The sequence below is a fragment of the Oculina patagonica genome, chromosome 9 (genome assembly GCF_052425735.1).
Source record: "Oculina patagonica isolate OP01 chromosome 9, crgOcupat, whole genome shotgun sequence".
NCBI lineage: Eukaryota > Metazoa > Cnidaria > Anthozoa > Scleractinia > Oculinidae > Oculina > Oculina patagonica.
In genome coordinates this window covers 1,753,692-1,768,136 of record NC_135766.1, presented here as the reverse complement: position 1 = coordinate 1,768,136, position 14,445 = coordinate 1,753,692, and the positions used below count along the sequence as shown (strand labels likewise).

The following is a 14,445-nucleotide window of genomic DNA, read 5'->3' as shown; positions in this document are numbered from 1 at the left end:
GAGAATTTTGTTATAGTTTTGATTAAAGTAAAAATGCGGTCTTATTATTAAACTGGCTAATTGAATTTTAAAACTTACCATAACCCACTAACGGGGTTGAAATTATTGCTTGGTGCATAATTTTGTATCGGAATATACAAACTTATACCAAAATATCGTAGAACATTATGCCTTATAAATTATTCAACACCAAGAATCTACGTGCGGACCTGCTTCTACTTGCATCAGCGTTGCTTGTATGCGTGGGTTGTCTTAGTTTCACAGTAAAGCATCCACACTGTGCGTATTACGCAGGGCACTTCTCGCATTGTATTTTTACCATTCCACCGCCATTATTTACAGAGTTTGTATCATAAGCAACCTCCAATCCATTCTTCTCCATTAAAAGATTTGTACTGCGAGTGGACGGGCCATTGAAACTGGCACAAATTGTGCTGCTTTGTAAATGAGGAATGGAGTTAATCTCCTTTGGTGGTGTACTGGTCTTTGTTGAGTTTACCTGGTCAACATCAGTATGAATACATTTAATTTGTCGTTCAGTGTGTGAGTGTATTTCTCGCTCTCAGCGCAGTTTGACGTGACCTCATGTGAATCATTCGAATCTCCATTTGTCACGCACAACACCTACATATTGGGTTCAGTCATTGAATGAGCACGGTTGCAATGTGCTGCGTTATTCAAATTTACTTCGCAATTACCACTCAACACCGCCAAATCTGCATTAAAAAGACCACTGTCTTCACAAGAAGCTGTCTCGACCACCTCTGTCGTCTCAAACTTGGAAATTAAACAAAATTCGTCCTGCTAATCGTGCCAGCTCGATTACCAGGCTCACATGAAGAAGCCCTTAACGGCCACGCCCTTGGGGCGTCTTCATGTGAACACGGTAAACAGGCTGTTTCGTTTACCAGGACAAATTTTGTTGTCTTTTCATACGGAAAATTTCAGCCCGTTTGACTGGGATAAAATTTTGCATCATTCTCGACTATCGTAGCTTTATCGACACTAGTAACTTTCAAAACAATGCTTATTCGCATATTTTTTTTAAGTGGAAATACATACAAGGCAAAATAATGCTTCTCGGTAACTGGACCAGCCCGGTCAACCAGACTCATAAAGAGGCCCTAAGAAAGGTATCTATTAGCTAGGGGCAAAATAAAGCTCGCTTCACACCTAGATTGGTCTCCTTTAGAGGAAGACGGACATCCCACCCTTTAACATAACATTCCCTCCGGTAAATATCGCTTCTCATATTTTGTTTTGTACCAAATAACGGTCTTACAACCGAACACAAGATCAGACGCGCCACAGAATTATTCTCGTTCGTCACGTGACGAATTCAAGAATAAGCATTTGTGGAACTCCTAACCACATTTCCCAATATTTTGTTAATAATGACCATAAGTTACATGTTCGTATGCGTAATTCTTCGAGTAAGCATTGAGTAATTTTTCTGTAGCGCGGAGCCAAGCATGGCTTTTATGTTCAAAGCAAATCAAAGTCTCTTCGAGATACCGACTTTTTTTGCATGAAGTATGAGTCGAAGGTTTATCCTGTGCAGTCAAAAAGCCGTATGCATGATTTCAGCGTGGATTTTCTCGGAAACTATTGGAGGGATGAAGTTCAAATTCGGCGAAGAGATAGAGCAACAACTCACCGATCGATAGCCGTCGTCAGATAGGTGAGATTTTTAGTAGTTTGGCGTTAATTCCGGTTTGAAGTGGAGGAGGTCGCTGCTGGCGGCCGCCGACTTGCAAGCCTTGTCTCCTCTTTCTCTCTTACTGGCCTTCGGCCGGCTAAATCAGTTAAAAAAGTGCTTAAAACGGCCCGCGCAGGCGAAGAAATACAACACATGAGTCGATAAACGTTTCATTAAACTTTATTTAGATATTTAGAGCGAAATGTAGTTAGATATGTTATTTTCAGAGCTTTATTTCAGTAACCCTTATAGATTTCAAAATTTCTTTTGTTCGTCTCATGTCAACAACAATAATTAACCACGAACACATAGGGTGGTCTGCCTGTGATGCAACATTGCTGTCAACGCGAGGTCACGTCCCTAACGACCTAGGCTGATGACGAAATAGAATGGGCGCTTGTAGCGACCAAATTTGGCCTAAAAAAGAAGCCTTAAAAGAAGCCCCCATCTCTTGCATTTGTTTTAACTTCAATAATATCTTTGAAAAGAGCGAGTTTTTTGGTATGGTTTATTTTTGACGTTTGTAATTTTTAAACGATGTAAGTGCTAGTGGCTATTTATTCGTGTTTTAGTTACGCAATCCATTGTTTGTGCGACGCTTTTTATAGATCGCCTTTCAGACACACGTGCGTTGAGATAAGAAAGCTGACATGTCACTTTTAACATTGTTATATAACGTTTGTAAATGACAAGTCACGTTTTTTCCACGAGATCGCGTGATCACCCACAGCGGAAAGTAATCCCTTGAGAAATTAAAATATTCCCTTGAGAAATTAAAAAAGTCCCTTGAGAGTAGACAAGAATGACAAGAATGTTCCAAATTTGCCCCACATAACTGCTATTCTCCTATTTTCGCTTGTAAACAAGCAAAAAAAGTCGCAAAAATACAAACTAAACGGTGTAAAAGGTGAGAGAGCCAAGTCCCTAACCAAACTCTGGTTGGTTAGTTTCTATGAGAGAAAAATGTCAACGTCACTCTCTCCTCCCCAGAGGCCTCTTATTTTTTCGTGCGGGCTGGGAAATGGGGAGAGGTGAAAAGTAAGCGCGCGGAGCCTGGAGAGAATGACAACCAAAGCGCGCTGGGAACATTGGGAAGGGTAAAGGAAAGGCGTCGTCCCCCACGCTCCCCCTATTTTTCGTTTTTTGTGTTGTTTTGCCTCCCCCCATCCACTGAAGGGCCCTCTGCGGAGTAGAGCCAATGCCAGGCTCAAGAAAACACAATGATACCAGACACATACCCAAGACTCTCGACCCAGAATACAGTGCAAGCGCACTACTCGTTAGGCACTCGTCCTGCAGATATAAAAGAAATGCCGGAGCAAATCCAAAGGTTTTCAGGACCTGTAGGTTAGGACCAAGGTTAAGTCTACATCCGAGCTTCAGTGGTTCATAAGGTCGGAGCTTATTCCGGTTTTCGTAGCATTCAGTGACTAGAAGCATTTCTACCCCTCACCACAGACCACAAACGCCGGCTCCGGCCAGTCCCGATTTTTGAGAATGCAGAGTGGTTAATCCCATTCAGCCAATCAGATTTGACCAGAAGTCCGTTTATCGCAGACATATTTGGGACCGGCCAGTGTCCGCGTTACTGGCATGTTGCTGACCAACAGGAAGGTGGGCTCTTTTTCAACTCCGCTTCGTGAAGAACAAATAAAACGCGAAACGATAACAAATATCTCACGATATTTTTTTTTCATTTTTCCACTTTGTTTTCTCTCATGATATTTTTTCTCTCGATTGTATTTGTCCTCACTCTTGTGAAGTACAAATATCTCACGGTATTTGTACTTCACTAGACCGGTTCTAGCCTGCGTAACTGGCGGTTTTTTGGGGGGTTTAAAGCGCGCACAAGCAAGCGCGAGGTTTGGGGAGTTCGCCTCTTGCTTGTGCCCGATTTTAAAACCCCAACAAAACCGCCAGCTATGCAGGCTAAACCGGTTTAACAGGTTCGGTATTCCTCTTGACCGCGCGAATGATAAAAAACGATGGGAAGTTAGCATTTTTGGAAAAGAAAACGTTGGATAATAAATCTCTTATTAGACATTTTAGTGTGTTAATTAAGGGACGGACCATTAATTCCTTGGAGGGGAAGGGGGTATGAAAAATATTCCTCTGCAAACTTTTTTTAGTTTATGCACCTCTTTAAACACTTGTATTTTGGCGAGCACGTAGTGCCTATCGAAATACTGCAAGACTCGTACAAAACATACAGTGATAATACTCACTAAAATGTCTAATAAGATACACGTACAACTTAGAACCTTGCATCCAAGGCCACTCTAGCAAACATATCTGTTCAATCAAAATATATTTTAATTTGTGGTAAATGTGCCATTTGAACAGCACTAGTCATACACAGTATACACTATAGCTTAAGAAAAAAATTGTTCTTGTTATGATTATAAACTGGAAACATCTGTCTCCAGTCAGTCCAAACCTCAATGTGAGGTACTTCAATGTCTTCCATTGTCTGAAAAGGCTTTTTAAGCTTTAACATTAGACTATAAAAATATATTTATAAAATTAATATAAAAATAATACATTAAAAATATTTTGCTTAAGGACAAAAGCTCTGTGTGCGATATCTAACACTTATTGTACTGCGTTCCAGTACAAACAACTGGTATTTACATAGCAGTCTCGCATCTAGTAAAAAAAACAGTTTGAATAACCATCTATCGTACCCTAGAATCTAGAATTTTGCGTCAAAAAATAAACTAAATTATGAATCTTAGACTCCACATCTATTTATAGTCAGAAATGCTTCTAAATAATGACTACAGTTTACACAGTGGAACCTCAAAATAACGAGTCCCTGTTATAACAAATGCACTTTCTCAGTGCCTTGGTACTTCGTTATTTAGAGCTTTCACTGTACAGCAACAACCAATTTTTTCCAATTATAAATTCGTTCAATAAATGTCTTATTAACCTAGCCTACTCAGCATTTTCTGAAAGAACATCAGCCCTCGGTCTTCTCTGTACAGATGTCGCTGCCCTTGATCCATACTTCAGTCAACTCTCGCCTTGCGGACACCCCGCTATTGTGGACACTCGCTATTACGGACAAAATCCAGATCCCCGGCGAGAGAGGTTTGACTGGAAATGACTCCCGCTATTACGGACTCTCGCTATAACGGTCAGTAAACGACGCCTCGAGCGTGTCCGCTATAACAAGAGTTGACTGTATTAAAACCTAAGGCTGATAATCTCCCGGAACGGTCATTGCGATTTTTTACCAAAAGATATCTTACATCGGGTCCCTGTTTAAAACTGTCCATAGTCTCTCTATTTCTCAGATCCTGTAGCACATGAAAATTAGCCACAAACAAAGCGGTTTTACCGAGTGTCTGGACAACGATCATCTGCTAAACAAAGAGACTGAACAATTTAGTCATCACTATTCAATCGCTGATTAACACTAATCCAGGATTAAAATGTAACAGAGGTTTAAATCCTGTTGTTTAAAGGAGCCAAGTCACGAATGACGCACATCGCAAATTTCATTGAGTCCAAAATGTTTGTCTGTTCATTTCTGGTTTATTTTTACCACTCTGTTGTTTTTACCTCAGTAAATTACTTTTTTTTATCTGGAAGTAATGTTGTACACTGAAACAAAAAAAAAACTCCGACTTCTTGTATATCTTGACATTGCTCCCCCTTGACACTACAGACTTGACTGGACAATATTCTGTAGTTTTAAATTGAAGTTAGCTTTGTACAGTTACACTGAAACAAAAACTACTTATAATATTATACCTTTTTCGTTTCTATAGCAAAAATTACCTTAAAGCCGGAATTTAATTTGTCAAAGTCAAATTATATGGTAATTATCGCACATCAACTCTGATATGTGAGGCCTTATTCACACGTTGTAATAATACAATAATTTCGCTTTCGTTTGGTCCTGTAAATACTTAATTCGAGTGTAAACCTGGTCTAACGTAGACCTCGTTTAAATAATCGGCCCTCAGTTTCTGTCAATTAAATTTGCCATGTCTTAATGAGCCAAATAACTCTTGTCTAATTTGTAGCCGTTATTAACATCGTCACGAGATGCGTTGCGTGACAACTAAACTAGGGACTCCACAGGAAAGTAGTGATAACCATATTGTCATTAAGATTAAACTTGCAGTTGATGAGGTAAATTTACGACAATTTGAATTTTGACATTGTGTTAGCTGGCCGTCTGTAAAATCAAACAAAATAAGCGTAAAGCGACAGTTAATTCACCTCATCAACTTTAAGTTTATCTAAGTATTCGCACATGCCCAACAACACAACAAAGCAACGTCCTTAGAAACTAATTCACTGAGCATGCCTCAAGAAGAACTTTATGTGACTCCTTTTACTAAGAAGGCTTGGCGCCCTTGCTAAGAAGATACGTCACTGCCTCGGATTTACCATTTCTTTGTGCAAGCATTAGTGGCGTTAAACCATCCTTGGCTCTGGATTTAATGTCAACTCCGTAAGAGAGGATCTTCTCGATAACAGCAGTGTTACCACCATATGAGGCCCAATGCAACCAATTCCACCCAAAGTTGTCTTCTAAGAATAGATTCGCGCCCTTTTCAAGCAGATACTCCACAGCCTGTAGCTTGCCATGATGAGCAGCTGCCATCAGTGCTGTGACACCCTCGTTATTAATCGAGTCAATGCTAGGCACGTGACTAAGCATTAACTCAATAATAACAGGGTCGCCACCCTTTGAGGCATGATGTAACAAATTGCATCCATTGTTGCCTTCTAAGGATGGATTAGCGCCCTTTTTAAGCAGATACTCCACAGCCTGTAGCTTGCCATGACCAGCAGCTAACATCAGTGCCGTGATACCCTTGTTAGCTATTGAGTCAATGCTAGGCACGTGACTAAGCATTAACTCAATAATAACAGGGTTGCCACCTTCTGAGGCAGCATGCAACAAATTCCTTCCATTGTTGTCTTCTAATGATGGATTAGCGCCCTTTGTAAGCAGATACTCCACAGCCTGTAGCTTGCCATGATAAGCAGCTAACATCAGTGCTGTGCCACCCTCGTTATCTATTGAGTCAATGCTAGGCACGTGACTAAGCATTAACTCAATAATAACAGGGTTGCCACCCTGTGAGGCACTATGTAACAAATTCCATCCATCGTTGTCTTCTAATGATGGATTAGCGCCCTTTTTAAGCAGATACTCCACAGCCTGTAGCTTGTCATAATAAGCAGCTACCATCAGTGCTGTGAAACCCTCGTTATTTATTGAGTCAATGCTGGGCACGTGACTAAGCATTAACTCAATAATAACAGGGTTGCCACCTTCTGAGGCAGCATGCAACAAATTCCTTCCATTGTTGTCTTCTAATGATGGATTAGCGCCCTTTGTAAGCAGATACTCCACAGCCTGTAGCTTGTCACTGAAAGCAGCCACCATCAGTGGCGTTGTACCCTGATCATCTCTGGAGTCAACGGAAAATCCACGAGATAGCAAGGATTCAATTTTGGGAACATCGCCGTCCTCTGCCGCATCGTGAAGTGAATTCCATTCATTATTATCCATGTCCACAAATTCGCTGCCTAAAATAATTGATAAAAATTTAAATTAAAGATACAGACGAGTGGATTTTTGTACGAGATGGCAGAGATGCAATGGACGCGGCCCAGCTGACGCGAAAAAATGACTCGTGAAAACAACCAGCTGTGTCGTACAACATCTCGCTGAATTGTCCTTCTTAATCCAGAACACGAGTATGTAACTTAAATACAACCAAACCTATACAGTGTTGATTAACCACACGATTAAAATTGATAGAAGTGTACATCATTTTTGATTAAATAAATACTTATTCTCCCATTCTAGTTGGCTATTCGTTGGACAAATTTTAAACAGCAAACTTTCACTTTCGAGCACTTGCGTTTTGGTAGTTCTGTACAACTATCAGAAAATTGATAAAGTATATTCTATTATTGTTCCACAACGGCAATGATTATACTGAAGTTGAAATTTCATTAGAATATTTCCCTCTATTCCACTGCAAATAGAGACGAAGATAGTTTGTCTTGTAATTATTTATTGTGAGCAAATGTAGGTATTAATAAACTGCTCTGTTACTCCTTCTTATACATCAATGTAGACTCTATTACAGAGTCAGCACGTTTGAGTGCATACCTGTTGCAGACACTTGTTCTGTGTTTTCTGTGGAGGTTTGTGAAGCTGTACTGTCATCTGAATCTGATGAGAATGAACAATGTATCGTCACTGACTGTAAGGTTACAAAATTGCACATGTTAATAAACAAAACCCCAAAGGTGGGGTGGGGTGGGGGTTTGCAGCTAGGGTGATTTTAAGGGGATATTTAATTGAAGCCCCATTCAGGGAGTGGTCAATTCAGTAGAACATCCATCCATGTATTATTTATGTCGTAAAAACAGCAAAATAATTGTCACTGACACTGTAACAAGAAGTTTTAAAACAGAAATGATACAAAAACAAACAGAATACAATAGCTGATAATTTGATTTAGTTTATATGGTCTGCTTATCTAAGATCCAGCACTTTTCTGCTCACTGATTTGTCACTGTGGTTTTGTCAATAGTACACCTACATCAACAGAGGGGGCAGCCTCAAATTACCCCCCCCCTCCCCCCCTTTATCAGTTGAGTTAATGCAACAAGGGAAGTTTCGTGCACATACATGTCCGTGGTCTTTAAAGTGGTATTAAAGAATACTAATAAAGAGATTTTAAATATTTCCAGTGGAGGCCCAGGACCTGGGCCCGGTTGCATAAAACGTCCACTTAAGTGCACACTTAAGTAGGACACTTACGAATCTGCTATGGGTATGGGTACGGGTGTTGCATGGAGCATACTTAGCGCACTCATAAGTGTTTGCCTTACGGGGTAACTTACGGGATCACTTACGGGCACACTTAACTTTGTGTAGACTTTCTCAAAGTCATTTTTAATTTTTTTTTCTGATTGAATTTTTTTGTTCATTTGAGGTGTGTATAAAGGCTTGACTTTCTACATTAGACATTAAATGAGACAACAAATGAGAGGAAATGATACTCAAACGTGATTTTACTTCGACATCTGTCGGAAATCTATGTTGTTTTTTATTTTGTCAATGACGTGTTTAAAACTTAAGCAGTGGATAACAAAGCGCATTTTAAGTATTAAATAAAGACAAAAACCTTCCCTTTCACTTCTCAGAAAAAGTTCTCGTCAACTTCATTGAAGATACGGGACCTATGTAGGTCCCGTAAACTTACGTGCTATTTTTCACGTAAAAAAAGTTTTATGCAACACCCGCAATTTCTGTTGCATAAACACACTTATAATTAAGTGCACACTTACGAAAATCGTAAGTGCAGTCACTTACGTGTACCTCGTAAGTGGACCACTTAAGTGATTTAATGCAACTCACTTAAGTTACGAGTACACCTACGTATACCCGTAAGTGTTACGGGCGTTTTATGCAACCGGGCCCTGGACCCCATATTACCCCACTTCATATGATAGCAGGTATATTTATAAATTATTCCTCGTAAAACTACAGTTAATGCACTAGCTTTATCTTGAGGGGGGTTATGCTATTAAATTTAAGACCAAAAGGTTAAAATGCTCATATAGAGGGGCATTATATTATATATAGCAGGGAATATCCATATTATCTCACCAGTAAACCCCCACCCCACCCTTGTTGGGTGCATCTGTACTTCAACAGCACTGTTGCTCACATAATGCTTCAACACACCTGTTGTGGAGTCTTCTTCTGTGCATTCTTTAGAGGTTTGAGAGGATGTGCTTTCATCTGAATCTGATATGAATTAATGGACATGTATAGTAACTGACATTATTACCTACATGTATGACATAATTTACAAAACCACAAAGAAAAATTAATGATTATAAATTTTAATAGATGTCTGCACATTAAATTCAAGTGGATGCTGCAAGGTAAAACGAAATGGAATGGGGAAGACCTTATATACCGGTAGTAACAGATAAAGGCTTTTACAGTCAGCACAGAATTACAATAATAAAGGACACACTCACCTACTGAAACCTCTCCCGTTTTCCTTTTTTCTCTTGTGTCCGTCAAAGAGGAGGGAGAACCTGTATTTACATCTTGATCTGAAAGAAAATTATACACATCAATGGTACACGGATAAGTGGATAAGTCTTCATTTGGGTCAATTTCTTTCTCTATTTTTTGGCATGAAGCAACTACAAGTATTTCAGTCTACCCCTCCCAGGATGGGATGCTAGCCCATTGCAGGGTAGCCCCCACATTAAATTTGCTGCCACTCTAGCTGCTAATCACCTGAGTGCAGATGGGAACTATACAAGACCAAGATAAGGTTCCTGATTAAGTGCGCAATGCAGTGACCACAGCCAGGGCTAGAATCCCGCAACTACCACTCAGTCCAGAGTATAGTAAAGTGTGCTACTATTAGGCAACTGCAGCTCCCTGTTAACATTACATACTGTTGAAACAGTGATTATAGCTTATTTTTTATCATTACTTTGAGAATAGTTTAAAAAATGTATAATTTTATCTATTTGTATAGATCTATATAAAAGAAAAGCCGTCCGTCGTGGTGTATGGATATTTTCTGGATTTTCCAAAAGCGCCGCATTGGTACTGCAGAGCTTATTTTGGGGCGGCGCTTATTCGAGGGCGGTGGTTATTCGGGGGCGGCGCTTATTCGATTTGATATGTTTATGTTATTGCTCAGAAACGGAGCAAAAGCCAGCAAAAATAAATTCATTACAATGTTTCACTTATGTAAACAAACCTGCACGCGAATTTTGGAGTTGTTTTGGCAATGTTTATTTTTAGCCAAAATCACTTCTGCCGTTTTTGCACCAGTAAACCCCCAGTCCCCACACCACTCCTTTGCTCATTTAAAATGAATGGCCCCTCATTAGGTGCATCTGTACTTAAACAGCACTGTTGCTCATGTAATGTTTGAACACACCTGTTGCAGAGTCTTCTTGTCCACATTCTGAAGAGGTTTGTGAAGCTGTACTTTTATCCGAATCTGGTGGGAATGGACAATGCATCGTCACTGATCATGTCATTAATCATTAATTATTAATCATTAATTACCTACATACATATGTATGACATGATTAACAGAACGGGAAAGCCTCAAGCCAGTTGACCCATACTGCTGTAGCTTATTGGGATGCTAGTCCATTGCAGGGTACCCTCCCACCATTATTACACTGGTACAGAGAGAGGCACTATGAGAGTAAAGCATATTGTCCACGAACACAGCACAATGACTTCAGCTGGGCTCAAACCTGGACTGCTTGATCCAGAGTCGGGTGAGCTAACCATAAGGTCACTGCGCCTCCCACCATAATTAGCCAAACAGCAAAATAAATAATAAATTTTTGTTGAGTTCAAATGGATGCTGCTAACTTAAATGAAAGTTATAATTATTAGCCTACAGATAGCTTAGGTAGCTTGCAGTTAAAGCCTTTATATTGGAATACCGTAATGATTCGATTTAGCGCCCTCCTTCCAAAATATAAGCGCCCCCCTACGAATGTGTTTTTGTAAATAAGCGCTCCTATTCCAATAAGCGCCCCCATTCTTATTAGCGCCCCCATTCTTATAAGCAGCCCTATTCTAATAAGTGCCCCGATTATAATAATAATAATAATAACTTTAATTAACGAGGGTAAAAACACTTTACAGTTAAAAACTGAGAAACTATAGTGGCCTCTACTGAAGTCTTTAACGCCAACTAGATAAACTCCTGACTGTTCACCGTACACAGGGGGGGGCTGGCAGCTATCTTTGATCTTACCGCTTTTCCGCTTTCGATGATCGCCCCAGTTAAGAAATCTGTCAATCATTCGAGAACCGTACGGAGCATGCGCACAATGCCTTGACAAAAAAGGAAACAACATGGCGTCGCATGTCGAGCTGATTGTAGAAAACGAATTCGCTGTTGGTTATTGCCGTTTACTTCCCGTTATAATTTTTTGTGGCAGTTCTGAGACAATCAAGACTAATGTAATGAAGGATCAGCTCTGTTTTAGGTTAGTAGAGCTGTTAAAAATTTAAATGAGCAAGGAGCGAGAGACATGTTTCGGGACAAGTTTCTGTCATCTTCACGCCTGCACAGCAAAAGAAATTATTTCGACCGCGATTCTCCTTCACTTAACAGAAAAGTCAGTAACAGTGTCGTTTATTGGCGTCGAAGTGTTTCACGACTGCCCCTGTCAAGTAGGGTTGACCTGCTAAGCTTTATTAAAGTTTACATTTTATATACAGTACCTGTCTCAAGTTCTGTGTCTTTATACAAGCTTACACATGTAGTTTGCGTATAAAACATAGAAGTTTTTTTAGAAATTCATCTTCTGATTGAACGTTTATAGTAGCATTTACTTCTAGAACCGAATATTGCATATAAAGTGCCGAGTTGCTTTCGGTTGAAAATCGAATTTCAAAGCATTTTCCATCATGTCCATGCGAATGGGCCCACAGGAGAATAAACGTTTTCTAAGGTAATCTTAAAGAGATTAAGATATTATATTTCGATTTTCCTTTTTTTTTCCTTTGCCGGTACAAGATCAAGCTGAAGTCAACAAGGCAAAGAAATCCAAAAAGAATAAATTTCTTCACTTAAATTTAAATGTAAAAAATAATAATTGCAGAGGGTATGGCTTCAATTACCTAAACTGTGCAATCTGAAGTGCCTTGCTGACACATACAGAAACCGTTAATTATGTTTTGGGTAAATGCTTTGGTTGAACAGGGTCAGAGGGATCACAATTTAATTACAGCATTTAAAGGTGGTAAAGTAAATGCTTGTCTTATGTACTGGAAACACTTCAGCACTGGAAAAATGATAAATTTGCCCATCAACAATGGAATGTCTGTTGCAAACAAGTACATTGACCTACCATACTTACCGGGTAATTTTGTCTCCCAGGGTTTATTTCACATCTCCAAATGAGCTACTCATGGGGATGCACCCCTTGCCGGTAATAAAAAAATTCTACAATATTATTATTGCAATACTGTTTTCCCCCACCCTAAAAATTCTCATCTATCATCTATCACTACTTTCAGGAGACAGTGTAGCCAAGTGGTTTTGGGTACCGGTGATGTAATTCTAAGATCCCAGGTCAAAATCCTCTACCCAGCAACAAGCTGAATTTGTTCTCGGTTGTCCTGAGATCAAATCCTTGGCCATGCTTTGTAGATAGAGAACTGGTCTGCCTCCTGCTAGTTGGAATTTGTAACTGTTATGTTCATTTAAAATTTTTGTTTCCCTTGAAGTTAAGGGCATGACCACTGAAAACAACTTAAATATAACATATTTTTTTACATTTACATCTGAAAATTTTTCCTGGTCAGCAGGAAGATTATTCAACTGGAAGCGAGTAGAAATTGATTTTTTCTTTGGACAGGTAGGGCAGTTAAGAATCAACAGGTTAAGTAAGTCTCAATAGGATTTTTAAAAGTGTCAGATCCCATGCAGTGTCTCAATTATTTCTCTACCAGGGTACACACATGTACATTTGAGGAGCAGATCCTTTGCAAACTCCACCATGGTATAATTATTTTATTTGTAAAAGCATTTCAAGATAATGCATTGCTGAAAACATTTTAAGCCCCCCTCTGAACTCAAGTTTCTTTTTTTCCTCAAGGAAATACAGCAAACCGTGGTCACTAAGTTTTAGGTGACTGACCATGACTGGAGCATTCTACAACCAACCAGCCTCCTGCAAGTTTCAATTCTCAAACCACTGGTGTGATAGGCAAAGTCTAAATGCAAGGTTACTCCACCAGCTTTTTGTCAGTGAGCGCCATTATTACGAAGACATGCTCAGTTCAAAAGTTTAAATAAAGAAAACTGTTGCAAACATTACCACCTAATCTTACAAATGTTATTGCAAAAACATAAAATAAAAAATACTGGTAGGCCAATTAAATTTTGATATATTTTATTTCGATAAACTGTATTTCAGTTCCATGTTACTCTAGATATTATATTCTTATATTCAATTTCTAACTTGGCTCTGAGGCTTAAAGACCCCTTAAATTGGGAAATAAAACAAAACGAGTCATATCAAACCTTCTGCACTTTCTCAATAACAACTACGTCAACTACGGTTTGATCTAAGTCTTACAGAAAAAAAAACTGTCCGAAAATGGCTACCCTTACCGTCATGGCGTCTAGTCCAGAAATAAAGATCGTTCAGCTTTTCCAGTGTATGAAACAATTACTAAAAATATTCTGCTGTGAGATTTCGTTGTCTTCACTGGGATGTAAAAACGCAGTGGTGGCCCCGTTCGCCGGTTTGCGGCGTAAATTTCACCTGTGATATATACTTCTTAAAAATCAAAATTTAGATAAAAAGTGCTTAAACGAATCCCTGGATGTTCGAAAGTGGAAACAGTTCTCGAAACGTTTATGAACCATCGCAAACGACCGTCCGCCATAAACTTCCGCCATCTTTGTTTTTAATTAAACCGGTACTTAGTCCCACTCGGCCATATTTCTTAACTGGGGCGATCATCGAAACTCGTCCCAGACCTCGCTGCCAGCCCCCCTGACCGTACAGTTCATGTATATATTTACTGCTGAAATTTACAATTATTTTAAAAGTAACTGAACTTATAATAATTTCTAACTGTTACGGTTTCTGTTATTGTTAGATTGTTTCTCAAAAAATTAAATAAGCACCCTGTCCCGAATAAGCGCCCTGTCTCGAATAAGCGCCCTCCCTTGAAGTGC

The 14,445-nt window shown here is 39.4% G+C and overlaps 1 protein-coding gene across 1 annotated transcript in view; it reads right to left on the bottom strand.

Moving 5' to 3' along the window:
• The window catches only part of LOC144665185 (uncharacterized), a 292,253-nt gene that overhangs the window by 92,949 nt on the left and 184,859 nt on the right, over positions 1-14,445 (bottom strand). Inside the window, exons 16-18 of the mRNA XM_078526363.1 lie at positions 10,663-10,725; positions 9,737-9,814; positions 9,435-9,497 (exon numbers count right to left, since the gene is read on the bottom strand). Of these exons, the coding sequence (XP_078382489.1) occupies positions 9,435-9,497; positions 9,737-9,814; positions 10,663-10,725 (204 nt within the window). The remainder of the gene's footprint in view (positions 1-9,434; positions 9,498-9,736; positions 9,815-10,662; positions 10,726-14,445) is intronic.